The sequence below is a fragment of the Varanus komodoensis genome, unplaced genomic scaffold (assembly GCF_004798865.1).
Source record: "Varanus komodoensis strain SLA01 unplaced genomic scaffold, ASM479886v1 scaffold2, whole genome shotgun sequence".
NCBI classification, from domain to species: Eukaryota; Metazoa; Chordata; class Lepidosauria; order Squamata; family Varanidae; genus Varanus; species Varanus komodoensis.
Window position 1 is genome coordinate 24,794,969 of NW_025335568.1, and position 19,014 is coordinate 24,813,982.

The following is a 19,014-nucleotide window of genomic DNA, read 5'->3' on the forward strand; positions in this document are numbered from 1 at the left end:
GGGTAAGGTTAGCATAGCTTCGATGCAGCAGACGGCTGCTTCACAATTTGAAGGTTTTCCATCAAGGCTGTGGTGTTTGTTTCATATTTGGATTACACATGGTGCTTTAAACTGCATACTTGTGCCTTCAGATTAGTGTTGCTAAACTATTTATTAGCTTTTCTGAAAGCCAGGACTTTTTAAAGACTAAAACAAAAAGAACTGATGATCTATCAGTAATATTTTGCTAAACACCTTCTCTGACACCAGCTCTTCAGACTTCATGGCATTTTGAAGGGTTAATACCAATGATGAACCTCAGTGCCTACTTTCCACAGCCCTTGATAAAGTGATAAAAAAGAGGAGGGCTATGAATATTTCCAAAGTGCATTTGTTTTACTACTGACTAATCACAACTACCAACTCAGACTTGTAGAATTGAGGAAAAAGGTATTCCGAGCTGCAGTATGGCTTGTAAGAAACTTTTTAAATTTTTTTTTGGAACCTCACACTTCTTATTCAATTTCTCTCTTATATTTATGACAGATATATGGCATTTTGTAGAACAGCGGAAGTGGGGAGAGGGCTTAGCTCATTTACAGTCTGAGTTTATGCACAACCTTTTCCAGGCATTCCTTTCTTTTTCTGATTGGTTCTTTTAAGCTATTGCAATTTATTGTTCCCCCCCCCCCCCATTTTAAGGCTTTCTACAAAAATCTGATAGGAATGAAGGGAGTCCTGGTCATTTTTCAAAAAGCATTTAAAGTAAATAACATGATTTCCTGATGTGGTACCAGAAATGAAGGACTAGTTCAAAAATCGTATTACTGTGATGGATACAGAAATGGGTGAAAAAAAGGATTCATGTTATATATTCTGAGATGAGATTAATCTCTTAATCTGTTAATTTATTTATATAATCAGAAGCTACTCAGCCCAATGGAATATAAAGTTCACTTTTATTTATTATTTATACCCCATTTTTCTATTTAAAAAGAATCATGTGCCTGATGTCAGTAATGCACTAGATAAGGGCAAGCAAATTGAAGATTAATTCAGACAAGATCAAGGTGCTTCTGAGCAGTCAAAAAGCAGATCAGGGAATAAGGATTCAAACTGTTCTGGCTGGCATTACCCTTGCGCCGAAGACTCAGCCTTCCAGTTTGGATGCATTCCTGAACCTGGATGTCCAATCTCAATGGTACATTAAAGTTCTGGGACAAGTTCAGCTCAGGCTAGTGTGCCACCTACACCTACCTGCTCATAGAGATGTACGATCGGATCATAGTTATGCGTGCCTTAAGTCTATCCTGTTTGGTCTACTTTAATGTGCTTTCTTTGGGGGTGTCTTTGAAAACTTTTCAGAAACTTCAGCTGTCCAGAATGCTACAGCCAGACTGTAGACTAATTCCAGCAACCACATGACTACCTTGTTATAGTAGATTAACTGGCAACTGGTTTATTCCAGAGCATAATTCAGAGTGCTAGTTATGACATATAAAGCCCTATGACTTGGGAACAGGCTACCTGAAGGATTGCCTTCTTCCTTACAAGTTTGCTCAGTTCTGAAGAACTTCTTTTGAGACTACTTCCTTTAGAGTCACATTTGATAGCAATGAGGGAGAGGGCCTTTCCAGTGGCCATTCCTAGGCAGTGAAACTCCCTCCCAAAGGAGGCTAGGTCTTCACTATCCTCTCCACAGCAGGCAAAGACCACATTAAACAATGGAACTACAACAGAAAGTTACTCCACCCCCAAATCACCATCAACTCAACCTACACTAACCCCAGATCTGCCCTACTAAATGAGTGGAGCCCGGTCGTTGGGACAGACTCATGGCTGCTATGGAGGTCATGAAGTCCTGGTCCAGCATGTGTCCAATCTAAGCCTCAGAGGCTTTACCACCAACTACCTGGCCACTTCAGAAAGGGAAACAATTGAGCAGTGGGGAAAACAGCACAGAAACAGAATCCTTATTCTGTTCAAGCACCCAGCTTCAGTTATACACCATGAAAAATTGTTATCTTCAGTGATAAAGAAGTAGATTAATATGGGGGTAATTCCAGCAATGCATATGCAGAAAAATATGAAAACATGTCCCACATAAGGTTCAGCAGAGAGAAGAGTTTCTGTAAAAGGTGTTCTCCTTTTACAGGGGGTAGGTCTAGTTGAAGGTAGGTCTATTTGAAGGTTATTCAAAGGACTGTCATTTGTTAGAAGGAACCTTCTGGCCAATTCCAGTTTAAAGATAATGAACCAAAGGAGTGTTACCCATCAACAGCTCCTGGGCTGCTGACTGAACAGGCAGCACACAGATTACCTGGCTGTAGCCCTCCATACTATGGTGAGGTATACTGTATTTATATTTAAATACAATAGCAATAACTAAATATAACAGCAATTGCTACATTTGTTTTTATACATATAAATTGGGATAAGCACTGTGATGTTTCTTTTGGTGATGCATTTCTATTTTTATGCCCAGTGAAGGGAATGACAATTTGGAAGTATATGTTTTAAATCAGTCATATGATAGATGCACTTTTTTGCATATTAATAAATGGCAAATATCTATCTATTTTGGCCTGGCACATAGTTTACTTTAGTGGATAGCTTCTGATAATCTCTTACACCCTAAGAATCTTTGGTCCTAATCTAGGAAAAAGAGATCTTCATTCAGAAGTAGGCTTCTGCACTTCTGTGGTACTTGGATGATTGTTTGGGGAAATCTGTATGCAGATGTTCTCCATCCATGTACTTTCATTTGGATGTGCTTTCAGATGTGGATCCACATTCTGGAAGATAATCAGCATAGCCACATTCTAAGGTATAATTCTGTACCCCAGTGCCTGAACAGATGCATTTATTACTACTGCGATAGCTTTTCAGTTATTTCAATAACCTTACTTCTCGGAATGCAACGGAAATGTCGATCATAGAACTGAAAAACTCCAAACTGTTCTTTCTCTGCCGGGTGTTATTGCATGCCCTTCAGTAGGCCACTGTCTTTTTCTGTTTCCTTTCTTCAAAGAGGTCTATTGAATAATGTGATAAGTATTATTGTACCTTTAATTAAAGGTACTTTAACTTTATTCTTTTTGGCACCAGGCTAAAACCTTTTTATTTTCCCAATGTTTTAAGATCTGATTGTTTTAATTGGGGTTTTATTGTCAGTTGAAATTTTTAGGATGCTGTGCTTTATTTTACATTGTTGTATTGTTAAACTGTCCCAAGACTTCAGTAAGGGGAGGGTCTAGGAAATGTTCCTATCTCTCTACCTACCTTCCTACCTACCTACCTACCTATCTATCTATCTAGAAAAAGACAGGACTGGACAGCTCAGAGTGAGAATAAATTATATTCTTGTTTATTTTTTAATTAAATAACAGTTATAGAATGTCACTTTATCAGACAACCCATGATACCAAGAGTGAAATATGGTGGAAGTAAGGTATGTTATTGGAAGGCACAGTGGAATATGTGAAGGTTTCATACCCATGGTCTCTGGTATGCTGTTCCTGAGGACTGGAAGCAGTTTAAGTAGGAACTTAAGTTATTTTTGTTAGCTAGTCAGTTGGTTGATAAGACAGACATGCAGAGAATAGCCATTTTTCTTAACATTGCAGGCACAGATGTAATGAACTTATGCATTTGAGCAGTCTGAAGAAAAGAGCGGCATTAGTGGAAATATTTGAAAAGTGTTGCCATCCTGAAAGTAATGAAACAGTAGGACATTCATATAGGACAAGAGAATGGTAGGATGGAGAGACTTTTGGATGGTTTCTTTGAGAGCTAAGAGCAAAAAGTCTGATTTGTGCTTTTGGAGAAATGAGAGATTAAAGTCTGTGTTGGGCATGAACATTTCTGCGTTGCCAAAAAGTCTGCTAGAACAACCTGATTTGGTGTCAGATTTTGTCAGGCAGCAAAAATAAATGACAGTTTTCAAATAGTGAAGTCAAAAAAATGGAAATTGCTGTGGAAATGATCAGTACATTGGTGAAAATTCATTGGGAAAAGAAGGGTGCAGTTATATGGAGCTAGTTTCTATAATATATGATGGAATCCATGGATTAAATTTGTGTCCAGCAATGTGTTTCATTGAAAAGAAAGATACCAGTTTACAAGAATTTGCAAACAGAAGTTTGCTGCTAAGTTGGTGCAATTGGTGAATACCTCTGATCATAAAAAGTGCAGAGAGATGGGATTTAGATGCATCATCAGGGAAGATAGTTTTAGAGACAAAAGGGTGAAGGGGAAGAAAATGTCTTCTTGGAGGTGGTATAGAAGCTGAAGTTTAAGTTGAACTGAACCATAGCTTTAGAGGCAAATGGATCCATGGTAGCATTTCTGTTGGACACTGGGTCACAGGCAAATATCATTACCAAGACTATACTTAAATAATTCAGGTGTGTTCCTCTAAGAACAGAGAGTTTTGTTATTTTAAAGTTGTATAGTGGACAGCTATTGAAGTCAAAGGGTGCTGATGGTTACAAATTTGTGCATGAAACAAAATGGCTAATGTTAATTTCTATTTAATTCTGGGCAATGCAGTTTTCATTTTAAGATACTCATGTACAATTGAATTTTAATCAAAGAGTTTATACTTTATGGAACCATTCAGGGGTAAAACAGAGAGGAGTTACTTCAAAATCTTTTTAAGGTATTGGAAAGTTGTCAAAGACAATAAAAGATGAGTTGCAGATGCCAAATTACCATGAATAGTATTCCTGTAGAAGGTGCCATTTGTCTTAAGGATCAGAATGCAAAATGAACAAGAGACATTAAATTAAAATTAGATATTATAACTAAAATGTTTCTTCAACAGTTTGGGTAAATTCTTAGGTAATATTGAAGAAAAAAATTGATAGTCACAGCTGTTCTTAGAAGCAATTCTCCCACTCCCCGAACTTTTGGATGTCTCTAATCTGTTTTGGAAATTAAGATTGGAGTCAATCAGGTATTGTGTATTTTTAAAACACTTTTGGAAAGTATTTTTTAAAATATCGTGATCCTCATCTGCAGTATTTCATAAGGTATATGAATTGAAGAATATGATATAGCATTTCTTAAGGCATTATGAACAGCAGAAGACACTGGATTTAAACTTAATAAATATACATTTAAGGTTCAAACATTAGGGTTTATGTACTTAGGAGAGAGAAATGCAAGCTAGCTTTTAGGCTTTTTCTAGAAAAGGGCTACTGATGGAATACCGAATCTAAGAAAAAGAAGCATTGTGAAAATCTCTATGTTTGATTGATGTTGTGAGTAAATATGTTCTACGTTTGGCAGAATTGATATGTCATTTGAGAACTTTGCTGAAAAAAAATTAGAATAAGGATTTTCAGCACTGAGGGTATTTTCTAAATTTTAAAAAATATAATTAAAAGCAGCAGCAGTATTGAAATATAATGATGTGAATTGATAAAAATAACATCAAATGCATCAAAACAAGGATTAACTGCGACACAGATAAAAAATGGTTGGGAATGTTGGAGGCATCAAGGACAATGACAAAAATGGGATGTCAACATGAACAAAAAGAGGAGGAAGCATTCACTTTGGTTTATGTTTGTAAAATGTCTCATGTATATATAAAAATTTATCATAGATACTGATCACAAGTCTCTGGTTAGATTTTTTTTTTTGTATAAAGAATTCAGTGGAAATGATCTTAAGCTTTCTTAAGCTATTCCTCTATTACAAGAAATATGGATTTCAGCTGCACTACCAGACTGGAACTAATTGGTTATGGCTGATGTACTGTCACAGTCATTTAATGGGAGTAGAGTAGAAGTAGATGAAGATTTGGATTAGGTTCATATCAATGCTTGAAGGGAATACATTCCTTTTCCTGATCGGCTGTGGGAGCAAATGGTTCAGACTGCTTGCAGACTGTTATGGAATAGTAGATTTGGCTTTTATTTATTAGCCTAAATTACAAGGTATATTAAAGAAAAAGACAAGACTGTAAAGTAGACTTTGCTGACTTTAAGTATTTCAGGTCACAGTAGTACTTACAAAAATGGAATTATACATGCATATTGGATATTGTATACGTGTATCATAATGTATATTAATGTATTCTACTGTATATTATCTATCTCTATCAATCTATCTAGCTTTTCTTGAAAAAAGCAACTTTAGAGGGAGAATTGTGTAAAATTAACACTTACTGGCTTGCTTTGAATATAATGATATTGGTTTGATATGATGATAACCATATGAGCACTTCACAATACAAGTGATGTAGAAAGTGAAAAAAAAAACAAGCCATGTGTTCTTCTATCATCTGCTCAGAGGTCAACAAACCATGTGTGGAATAAACCATGGATTAGTGTGATGTGTGACCAAGACCATAAGATATTCAATTTTAACACCAATGCTTTGAATCAAGATAATGGGAATCTATCACATTAAAAATGTAATTGTATGCATGTTTAAACAGAAAGATGACCTAATTTCCTGGCAGGTTTCCCTTCTAAATGTGAACAGGACTGTTCCTTAAATTAACAGTGCCTTCCTGTTTATTAACACTATTTTTGAATGTGCAGTTTAATTATTTTACACACAATGAATGTCTGCTTCTATTGGGAATATCCCACAGTCAGTTGGTTGGCTACTGTGTCAACAGAATATTAGACCAGATAAACCCTTGGTCTAATTCAGCATGGCTCTTCTTACATTCTTAAGCTTTAGTCATTGTTGTTATATTACATTTCTATACTGTCCATAACTAAAGCTTTCTAGGCATTTTACAACATTTAAGTCACCCATCCCTATTTTATTCAGGTTGAACCCAGCTTAGCTTCCAAGATTAGGCAGGAACAGGTACTTCAGTATCTACAAAAGCTAGTGAACTCTTTCTGCTAAAATTCGTTAGTCTTTAAGGTGTCACAAGATTTTTATTGTTTTTGCCCTGTGTTGTTATATCCTGCTAGTTCTTACTGTTATTAATAAAATGAGGAGCAAAATAAATGAGTTTGTATTCCAAATTAAGAGCATCTTCTTTAATGTAACAGCATGCTATATTTGCTTGTTTGCAAATTGAAAATATATTGTTACTGACTTTTTCATTAGCTTTAAAGCTACATACTTTTCAATATAGATAGATAGATAGACAGATGTCAATTTTGTTTCAGTCTTCTAGCCGCTTTAGAATTCATGCTGTGAAGACAGCTTTATGAGGGATATATTTAAAGATATTATAGAAAATTATCACAATAGTATTGAAAATGCAGTGTTCACATACCTACTGTAAATTCAGATTTTACACCTTAAAGCCATAATTTTAAATATCTTCTATTGCTGCAAAATAATCTGTTTTGAGATTTCAGCTCCAAAGAACTGTATTACCCTAAGCAAAGAGAAATAGTTCGTTTAAACTTAAAATGAAAAGAAGAAAAGGTGGAAAATATCAAAACTACTTTTTGAATGTTCTGTCTTGCTAGAAAATATCCACACCAGGTGTCTGGTTGCTATAGCAATCATAACATGATATGTCATCAAGATGTAATTATAAGGTGTCAACCCATTCACTTTTATTTCTGAAAAGATGAGGATGGGTTTGAAAGAAAGATGTGTGAGATCATATATATTGCAGTTTGTTGTTGTTACATGCCATCAAGTCATCCCCAGCTTATGACAAGCCTATGAGTGAATGCTCTCCAAAAGTCCTGTCCTTGACAGCCCAATTCAGCTCTTGTAAACCCAGGACTGTTGCTGCCTTTATGGAATCGATCCATCCAAAAAGCAGTTACTGAGAGCTAAAACAAACATCACTTTAGATCTTCATCTAGCAGTCATATGTTCTTCATTGTTATTCTACACTTTTATCCTGCACTGTCTCCTTCCATAGACACCTGCAATTTGAATAGGATTCATTCATTCTTGTGGGTATTATCCAAGGTTGTTACAGTATATGTAGTGATGATGTTTAACTAGCATATACCAATGCTAGTGTAACATCATTGGTGCTTGCTAGGCAGAAGGACAAGGCAGTGATTTGTGATTGGGCAGCATGGCAGGGTTGCCGCAGTATTTTAGTGGCAAATCACCTCTGTCTCCCTATGTCTAGCAAGTACTAATAACATTGCAGTAGCATTAGCACTAGCAAGCTGAAGCTTTGGATGCTGCCCCAAGAGATGAAGTGTATGTTTTATGACCAGGAAGCAGAGTCACTGCAAGTAATGCAGAAGTAAAGATCAGCACAATGCCCTTTTTAACATAAGATCACCTTGAATATACACGAGTAAGGTGGATTGGGTTTGCGAATGTTCTCTCAGCTGTACAAGCTACAAGGTTTTTCCCTCGTTCCCACTTTTTTGTGTGAGAAAGTATTTCTTTACATTGCCTGACAAATCATGCTTCTGTAGAGGTGCTACAATTAACTAAAAGTTCAATTAAACATATCATTAACAAATTTAAGAGCTGCACAAACCTGGATGTGGCAGCAGAAGGATGGTACTAGTGTGTTTAATAGTGTGATTATATGCTACAGAAAATCATGGCCCCAAATGGTTACATGTAATATATTCTGTGTAGCTAGAACATTGCTTTTGGCCAATTGAATTCTCTTATTATGGAATTTAATTTTTGCCCCATAAGCAGCAGTACTTACAAAGACATGGTGAAGCAAAATACTAAGTAGATTTGTCACCTGTGTCGAGCATTGACCGCCTGCTTCTAAATAAAATAACTTGAGCCTTCTGTCCCTTGTCTGTGGACAAAGTTCTTATGCAATCATCATGTCTCAGGAAAAAGGAGGAAAGTGCAGAAAAACATTTATTTTATGGTGCTGTCCAGTGATATGGTGCTGATATGTAAATTGCAAATATGATAGGTATTTTAGCAAGCTTGCTTATGGTACTAAACAGAATGAAAGAATTCAATGACTTGGATTTCTAACTTTTTCTGCACAGCTCAACCTTTCTGCCCATTCTAAACACGTTCCAGCCATCAAAACCATGCAGGACACCTCATTTTTCTAACGCTAACCCTACACTGCTGCATGCCCCTAACCCTAATAGAGGGCTAAAGTTCCACTGAGAATAGGACGATTTTGAAAAACCCTTCCTTGAGTAGCTTTTTCTGCACAGTTCATCATTTCTGCCCATTCTAAACATGTTCCAACCATCAAAATCATGCCAGGACACCTCGTTTTTCTAACCATAATCCTACCCTGGTGCACGCCCCTAACAGTAATAGAGGGGTAAAGTTTCATTGAAAGTAATGCAATTCTGAAAAAGCCTTACTTGAGTAGCTTTTTCTGCACAGCACAACATGTCTGCCCATTCTAAACACATTCCAACGATCAAAACCATGCCAGGACACCTCGTTTTTCTAACCCTAACCCTACCCTGGTGCACACCCCTAACCCTAATAGAGGGGTACATTTCCACTGAGAATAGGACGATTTTGAAAACGCCTTCCTAGAGTAGCTGTTTCTGCACAGCCCAACATTTTTGTGCATTCTAAGCACATTCCAGCCGTCAAAACCATGCCAGGACCCTTCATTTTTCTAACCCTAATCCTACCCTGGTGCATGCCCCTAACCCTAATATAGGGCGAAATTTTCATTAAACATAGGACAATTTTGAAAAAGCCTTCCATGAATAGCTTTTTCTGCAGAGCTCAACATTTCTGTCCATTCTAAACACATTCCAGCCATCAAAATCCTGGCAGGACAGCTCATTTTTGTATCCCTAACCCTACTGGTGCACGTCCCTAACCCTAATAGAGGGGTAAAGTTCCACTGAGAATAGGACGATTTTGAAAACGCCTTCCTAGAGCAGCTGTTTCTGCACAGCTCAACACTTCTGCCCATTCTGAACACATTCCAACCATCGAAACCATGCCAGGACTCCTCATATTTCTAGCCCTAACCCAGTGATGGTGAACCCTTTAGAGGCTGAGTGCCCAAACTGCAGTCTCAAACCCACTTAGTTATCCCAAAGTGCCAACACTACAATAAAACCTGAAAACAGATGTTTTAGTTTAAAGAAAACAAGTCACAGCCAGTCTAAGCACATCTGTCTGTCCGTCCGTCCGTCCATCCATCCATCCATCCATCCTTGGCAGTGCACTTACCGGCCATGCGAAAGCTCGGATGAGTTGTAGGTATGAGTCGCAGCTTGTGACATCATCGCCTGGCAGCAGTACTCCTTTCTGGGCAGGCACATGGCCCCTGTGTGCGCTGTTATCCGCTGCTCTCTTGCTGGGGCGATGCTGGGGCGACTTGGCTCATGTGCCAACAGAGGGGGCTCTGCGTGCCTGTCGTGGCACGTGTGCCATAGGCTTGCCACCACTGTAACAGACCATGCCTTAGTCCTTGTTTCTTGCATAACTACCTTTGTGTCAATTACAAACCATCTGTGTAGCACATTCAGCAAAAAAGCCAGCATTCCTTCTGGGATTCTGAAATAATGACATGTAAAAATACTGATTTCTTGGAACCTATGCATTTCCGTGTCATTAGGGCTTTGTCCATTTAGAATGAAAATATAGTAAATTTTCTAGGATATACAATTACAACTAGTGTTATCCTGCTTAGTTTCCTTCTACTTGGCCTGATTACTTCATTTCTTACATTTCATGATTTACACTGTTCAATTGTGGTTTTCTTATCAGTGTTGGACAGATAGAACCTCAGGGTTTGATTCAAAGTAACCAGCAGAGCCTTCTTATTAAGAGAAGGTCATGGAAATCCCAAGGGATCCTAATTCCATGCTATTCATTAGCTAAAGAATAATTATTTCACAAGATAGGTATTTTTTGCAATATCTTGTGCAAAGTGATTATGAAAAGTGTAGATATGTGAGTTTCAGGATGAAAAAAAATTACATTTATAAGATTCTGCCCTTTACCTGATAGTATCTATTTCAAATGTAGCCTTATACTTAAAATCAAAGAAAACAAACCTATTTGAGTCCAAATTCAGGGGAGCAGTGTCCAGAAGTTTGGTATTTTCAGTATTTTTCTTATAATATTGGATATGGAATATTTCAAATCAAATATGAAGTTAGTCATAACGTCATGACTGGGATATAAAATATCCCTGCAGCATTTCCCATAGATTGTATATACTGAAGTATAGGTTGGTTTGTGCATAAGACAAGGTCAATGGGCTGTCACAATGGTATTTGCCACATGTTGGGTGTATAAGATACCCTCCAACTTTTGATTCTCTATTTCCATTTTCAAAAGTCCACTTATACACTGGTATATATAGATACATCTCTAGACAAAACACAACAAATATCTCTAGAATCTTTGCACCCACTGAGAGATAAATGAGTGAGGCTGGGCAGTGCTAAGACAAAGAGCATGGCATCCCCAAACAGAGTCCCTAGAGATAGTCGTGGGTATTCCACTTTTTTGGACGTCCTCTAGTTTCAGGCATCCGCTGGGGGGCTTAGAACCTATCCCCCACAGTTAATGGGGGTCCTCCTGTATGATGAAAGTGTTTTACCTGGCTTATTTACATATTGATTTATTAAATTTTTATCCTGCCCATTGGCTCTCATACAAGATGACTGCTCAATTTTTGCCTTGCTGTTTCCGGTCTTACATGCTGGTATATACTGTAGTTGTGATTGTGTTTAATTACAAAGTAAAAATCAGTGGACAGTATGTATTGATGACTAATGGAATGGATTTGACCTAAAGGCAGACCAAGGAAGGCCAGCTGCAAAATATGTTTTTCAAGCATACACTGATTAATAGATATAGAAATAGGTCATTTGCCTAACACATTTCAACCAATGCCAGCTGTATTGTTCCATGGAATCATATTAATTAATAAAAGTGAGATAAGATGCAAAATAAAATGGAAATATAATAATTTTGCTATTTATAATTACAGTGTTGACCAGTTGCACCTTTTACAACCCTATGAACATTGATGATTTGAAATGGACATAGGTGCAAACTTTTCAGGGTTCAGACCTTTTTTTGCTTATGCAGGAATGTAAAGCATTGGTTTTGGCACATCTAACTAACAGGAGGAGGTAGTGTTGGCCTCTTATGGAATTAAAATGGACAGTATTTGCATATTTGTAATGTTCATTTTATACCCGCTATTTATTACAAGCTTGATTGCATACAATGTTATAAGAGATGTTTCAACCGAAGATAAAATTATAATCTGGAGGCCACAATAAAAAAAACCCCTGTTCATAAACTTTGCAGTCAAGTCCTATACATATTTATTTCGAAGTGTGCATTACCCTTAACTGAGTTTACTCCTAATCCTATACCAATTTATACCTTTCCTATGGAAGACCCACTAAACAGTAGAAATAATTATGTGCATATGTACATTGAAATGCACTCTAAGGATACAGGTCTGTGCACACTTAACCAAGAGTAAGTACCTTTGAACGCAGTGAAGTAAACATGAATAGGATTGCACAGTAAATCTATTGGGTTCAGTTGTTTTGAGTCCCTTGTTAGATGGTGGCTGTAAAGTGATGGGTTTATCTGTCTTTTAGGCAAATCAACAAAACACTTTGATTTGTGCTTTAACTGAATGGATATCATGCTGTTATGACACTCCATTTTTATATCTGTTTCAGTTCTTAGTGGGATTTCTAATGAACTAAGTCTGTATAAGAATAAAAACCATGCAGTTTTAATACTCTTAAATAAATAGGGTTTCAGCATCACACACGTGTTAGGAATGAGCATTTTTCTTCCATGATCCAGTATTCACAACAAAAAAGTTAGAAATATTTAAATTAATTAGGTTCAAATGATGAGGATTGAATACGACAAGGGCTTTTGCTCTGCTTCACTCCTATTGATCTCCTATTCTGTAGTTATTCAGTGAGCTGACATATTAGTGGAAGATGATGGGAATCTGATGGGTGAAAGGAATGGAGAATTGTGCCATTAGCAAGTTAACAGCTTGATCTCCATACCCTACAGTTTCTAAGGGCTTTTGGTGCATGAAGTGTGACAGCTTGTACCACAATTTGCCAGGAAATGCTTTGTACTCAGTGACACGGATAGCAGTCCACAAACTAAAATCAGCAGATTAATTGTATTAATATTCTTTTAAAATTCTTTTTGCCTTAGCAAACAATACAGTGGGACCACTAGATCTTCCCACTTGGGGCCTCAGAGCCATCTGCTCATGGTAATCATCACAAGCATATTGGCAGTTGAAGACAAATGAGAGATAATTGAGACATTCATCATCTAGCACTTTTATTTTAGGCTACCTGGAATGAATCATGTTATATAGTTAACTGTTTGTTGTACTCTTACAGGTGCAGTCCAGCCATTAAATGTCTGCTTTTCCATTTTCCTCAGTTTTGCTAACTTACTGCTTTACAGCATGTTAGAAGTAAAATAAATAAAAAATAAATAGACATAAATAACCTTGTTAGATGTTGACACTGAAAATTATTGTACGGACTTTGGCAATGTACCACCAAGAGACAACCATTAAAATTGAGGCTGCTGTCCTTCAGTGAGTTTCCATATGTACAAACAGAGGCTATTTGATGCATATTTAATATTTTATCAAAATATGGTCATTAATTTGTGTAATGGCCATGGAATAAGCTTACTCTTTCAGCAACAATGCTACCAACCATGCCTCTTTGCTTCCAAGTTCAATTCAACATGTTTATACTTAGCCTTAAAGTCCTTAAATGGCTTGCAACTTAAATCTCTCAAGGTGCTCATCTTCCAATAGCATCCTGCTTGTTCATTAAAGATCATCAGATGAGGTACTTCTGATTCCATCAAGTTGGTGAGGAGCAAATGTTTGACTGAAACAAAGGTGAGGGTCTTTTCTGTGCTGGTGCCCAATTTTAGAACAGTTCCCCTAAGGAGTTTTTAGTAGCACTGCTAGTAAATTCTTTTTGATGCCAGTCAAAATATTTCTTTGTAATTTGTCTTGGCATTTTAAATTGATTTTATTATCTTGGCTGTGTTTAATAACTCTGTTCTTGTTGGCCCTCCATTTTATTTTGTGTATTAAGGTCAATACATTGTGCTATTTGTACTTGTATTTTTGTATTGTGAGATGAAAGATGGCTTCAGTTTTTTAAAATTATGTATGAATACACAATTAGATTAAATGTGCAATCTTAGTACATTCTAGGATTTCATAATACTTCAGAAAATACTTCTCTTTAAAGATGGGGCATCAATAATCCTATTTTTCTTAAGCTTTGTTCAAAAAAGCTGTGACATAATTTTTGATGGGTTAGTTTGAACAGTGGTTCTTCTATCTCACTTCTGTGTATTGGAGAGAGTTTCATATTTTCAGACACACAGTCACACACACTCATGCAAACATTTATTTATCATGACCTCTTTCTACATAAAGTTTTTGGATGTAATGCTAAACCATAGTTTGTCTGGCTGTTTGGCTGGCTTGTTTGCTTTCTTAATTTCTTTCTTCGATTTTTATGCCACCACATTAGCCAATAAGGCTCCCTGAGTGGGTTACAAAGTTTAAAAAATACAAAAAAAGTACCATAAATTGACAATATAACAATAAAATTCAACAATCCAAATCCAATACCAATGTAAAACTTCACATAACCACAATTTATCCACAAAGATAGTATATAAAAGGCAGAATATCAGATTATAAATCAAATATGAGATATCAAAACATTAAAACTAATATAATTACCCTAACCTTCCTGCAAGCTCGCTCCTCCTTTACCCTTACCTCCTTTGGTATAGCTACAGGAGACTGGAAGATTCAGCATGCCTTTAGATTCACCCCAGCCCTAAAATGTGATTAATCTTAACTGTGGTTGATAGAAAACAAGCTTGCTTTATAAACTATGGCTTTAAGTTGGCTTGATTTCATTAATTATAGTTAAGATTAACCACACTTTGTACAGGTTTAGATTATATAGCAAGCTCCATATAATCCAACAGCCATGAAAACTTCCATAACTTTTCATAGAGGCTCCTTTAGAAGTGAAGTGAGTGCACAAGTCTGTGGAAATTATGGGTGTGTTCTTCTCACTTTGAAGAACTGTGGTGTGACATTATGTCTCAACCAGTGCAGTATGAATGCCCCATGTGGAATACTTTTTATATTGTTATGGAAGAGACAAGATATCTCCTGTCATGTATTTTAGAAAAAGTAGAACATTTGCATTGTTGTGCAAGATTAAGAAGGCAATTGCTGACTATTCAGCCCAGGGAAATATGTCTTTAATAAAGTAAATGCTGCTTAAGACTGAAATCCTATAAAGTTTAGATAGGAAAAGGGAAAACCGTATAATTCCTAATATGCCACAGCCAGGTAGGGATTTGTAGGACTTTAAACATGTAAAGGATTGTACCTTAGGCCTTTTAAAATCAGTTTCCCAAGTACTATATAATATGTACTTCACAAAATAGACCAATCATGAATAGTTAATACATATGTCCCTTGCTATATTTAAAGGGCAACCACTGCTTGAAAAGAGAAAAAGCCACCTTCAACAACGTAATAGCAATCAGTGGTATTGTTGTTAGTAACTTGGAGACTCTCATGCTTATTCAGTAGCTGATTGTTGGATTAGAACTAGTCTGAACTGTGGGACACTTTTTCATTTATATTTCACTGCTCCCTACCATGTGTGTATCACTCTTACTTCTCTTTCTTTATTTTGGCTTGTATCCCATGACTGGTAGGATGTGGTACTGGCTCTTTGTAGAGAAAGGTGAAGGCACTTTGAACTAGGATATCCAAGCTCTATTCTCACATTCCCCAAATGTTTTTCTGCAATGCTATTTGGAAATAACTTCCTGATAACATGATTGTCCTGTATTCTCAGGTAGATACAATCTCCTTGACTATGTGGTTTGTTTTTTGTCCATCTTATTATCTCTAAATAACTATTCGTGGTCTAGATACATGTGAACTTGCAGCATCATTCATGGACTTATTTTGTGGACATTCAATGTAATGATTAGAGTTCTTGCTAAAGAAGATATGGATGCAGGTGGAAGATTCAAGTGGATTTCTCCATTCACCTAAATGTGGAAGCAGCTCCGTACCATCACTGATATTGTGTGAGTCTGCAAATATGGGAACTTTATATGTGCTCAGTACATTCTTATAGGCAAGAAGGTCCTGCACAAAGAGAGATGTGGTTGTATCCAATAGAAGCAGCTTTTTTTTTTGATAGGTGGGCGAGGGAACTTCTGGATAATAGCTATTTTGCTTGCACTGGGTCAGGTTGCAGTGTTCTGGAATTTCCTTAATATGGATTTGCTTTTCTGGATGCATAGCTTGTCTTGTTTCGTTCATCATGTGGATGAATTGTTCCATTTTCTATACTCTGGAGAGAACACATTGTTGAATAGTTAAAATTAAGCAAAGAAAATATACTGTAAGACCTAGTTTCCATGTTATTTCTTTCCTTTAGAAGAAAGGGAGATGTTGTAATTATGCAATGCCTGTTTCTAAACACTTGAAAAATCCAAATCAAGAATATTTCCAATAAATTATGAATGTATTAGTATGTGCATACAATACACATATATTAAGGCAAGACAATGTCCTTTTTGTCACAGTAGCTAATATTTTCAATCTTGAGTTTGTTTCATAGCATTTTCACATAACTTAGCAGTGTTTTAGGATGAAGTCTGCTTGAAAATTAATAACATTTTTGCCTAATATATACAATTGTGTGAAAGTTTCCCTAATATAATGCATCTTTGTACATTGTTTTTCACTAACATACACATTTCTGTATATACTTTCCCCTAATATATGCATTTATATCTGCATTTATACTTAAAGAGCTACACCACAAAATTCAGAGAAGCATGAATATGGAAGAATTGATTACTTGCATTTCAGTTTGTGTATTAATTGAATAAAATGTGAATCAAGTAAATTTTCTAACTATCCCAAATTTTAATTTTAATACAATTTTAGTATATTGAAATGTGTGTTTCATAGTTAAGAATATTGATAGTATGGGAAATTGCTTAGGAATTTTACCGGTCAATAAATGAGAGAAAATGGCATATCCTTATGTATAATACAAGAAGTTGGTCCAGTGACCTCATTACCACTGTGACAGATTTTATGAAGGCACACATGTGCTTTTGCATGAATGAGATCATTGTATTTATTTCCCAAATTCTGTTCTGGATCCTGTGCATTTAGTTCAAGGGTTTTGTGTCTGTAAAAGAATCAAGATCCTGTGATAATTGGTTAAATCTGATTTAACAGTGCAGTCAGATAAACAGTTGTGGTAGCTGCTGCCATAGCAACACGGTCCTGCTCACCCTCTCCGTGTGTGTGTGTGTGTGTGTGTGTGTGTGTGTGTGTGTGTGTCCTTCCCTCCCTCCTTCCCTCCCTCCCTCCTTCTCTCTGCATACACACCCCTCCTTCGCTACTGCAAGTGACACATTTGCTAATGGTCTGTATCTTTGAGAGGGTTTAATGGCAGTGCTCTTTGCTTTGAAAACTATTCAGAATGATGAATGAGGAAGCAGCTCAGAAGAGTGATGGTGGAGAGAAGTATAATGGAAGTAGTCAGAGAAAGAAAAGACCCAAGAAGGTAATGTAAATGGATATAGCAAAATATGTGTATAGAGTAGTGAGACAGTAGGAGTGGTCTGGAGTCTTTAAGAATGAGGGCATATGGAGCCCTTTTAAAGAATGATATACCTTTGCATCTTTAGCCTGGTTCATCCCTGTTTCATAATAATATTGCTCTGTGTTTTATAAAGGACATTATGGCGCGTAGAAGCCAAGTGTCTGGTGTGTGAAGGTTGTAGTAGAAATTTGTTGCCACTGCTGATAAATAGCTTTAGGTGATAAAGAATTACAGATTTCGTTTTCCTGCAGTGACTTTAAATGTTAGACGATGCTAATGTTAATACCAATGGGGACAATGAACGGAAGGGTTCTTTAAAAAAAAAACACACAGATGCCTGTTTTGGTGAATTACAACTGACTTTACTCTGCCTCACAGCATCAGTTTCATTGTATGGTGTTCCTCTTTTTTAAATGATAAAGCAGTTTGGCTGTGCCAGGAGAAATAATGTGTATGTGGCAGGGCATGTCACTGACTTTGTATCTTGTGGATTTGTTAACAGGAATTTGCTTACCCCTAGTTACCTTTACGTTGACACTTTTCTCCCATTCATTCGACCACAGGTGTAAAACCAGCAAAAAATATAAATTGTCCTTTCCTCAGAAGCTTGTGCTACCATGGTGCTGATTTGAAAGGGATTGAGGAAACCTATAATGCATGACCACACCCAGATTTTTGACCAGTCTTTCTAAAGGAAGGACTTCACTTATTAAAAGGCTTTTCAGGCTGCAATCCAAAGCATATTTACTCAGTGTCAAGATCCAATGTTTTCAGTTGGGCTTATTCCCATGTATATGTACACAGGATTACAGCCTCCTTATCCTAAAATTCATCTTCAAACTTAAAATATAATGAAACCTACTTTAGTTTGTTAATACTCTCCTTAAAAAATATTTTGGGAAGCCTCCCCCCCCCCTCAAATAATGCAAAGGAAATGGGAAGGAAACATCATGACATTGTGTGCTGCTATTCCCTTTATCACATTTTAAACACCGTAATACAAGAGTAGCTCCAGTGAAAAATTCTTAGGAATATCTTACTGAAGGAAATGCTAAGCTTTGTAAGGCTTGGTATAGCCCAAAGAGGATAATGTAGCAAATGTTCAGTGATGTGTCTTGCAGTCATCTGTAGTAAAACTTATGTAGAATTTACACAGTGTTGGAACATAGCTTTTCTAAAAGGTATGCCTCTGTATTTTTAGAAATTTGATAGTTTGTGCTGTATACAACAAAGACTGAAAAAGGACTTGCCAAAGGGCTTGAAATGTTGAGGTAATATGAATCTTTCTTAGAAGTCTTAGAAATCTACACAGTGAGTAATGTTTGATTTGGAGTGGGCTTTAGATCTAGGTAGAAGAGAAAGGCTATTTACCTCAAATTATCTGCAATTATATAGCTACTAATACCTTTTATTGTGTGTGTGTGTATATATAAAGGATCCTGTATGTTAATAGAACTAT

General features: G+C 36.6%; 1 protein-coding gene across 12 annotated transcripts in view; it reads left to right on the plus strand.

The window, feature by feature from the left end:
* The window catches only part of ANK2 (ankyrin 2), a 347,388-nt gene that overhangs the window by 100,086 nt on the left and 228,288 nt on the right, over nt 1–19,014 (plus strand). For 4 of the 12 annotated variants that reach the window (XM_044429246.1, XM_044429247.1, XM_044429276.1 and 1 more), the window contains exon 1: nt 10,032–17,516. The exons of 6 other annotated variants lie outside the window; for them this stretch is intronic. In XM_044429246.1, the coding sequence (XP_044285181.1) occupies nt 17,433–17,516 (84 nt within the window). In that variant the 5' untranslated portion in view covers nt 10,032–17,432. Of the gene's footprint in view, nt 1–10,031; nt 17,517–19,014 lie in introns of those variants that run through there. 2 more of the 12 variants (XM_044429251.1, XM_044429269.1) reach the window with 1 other exon arrangement.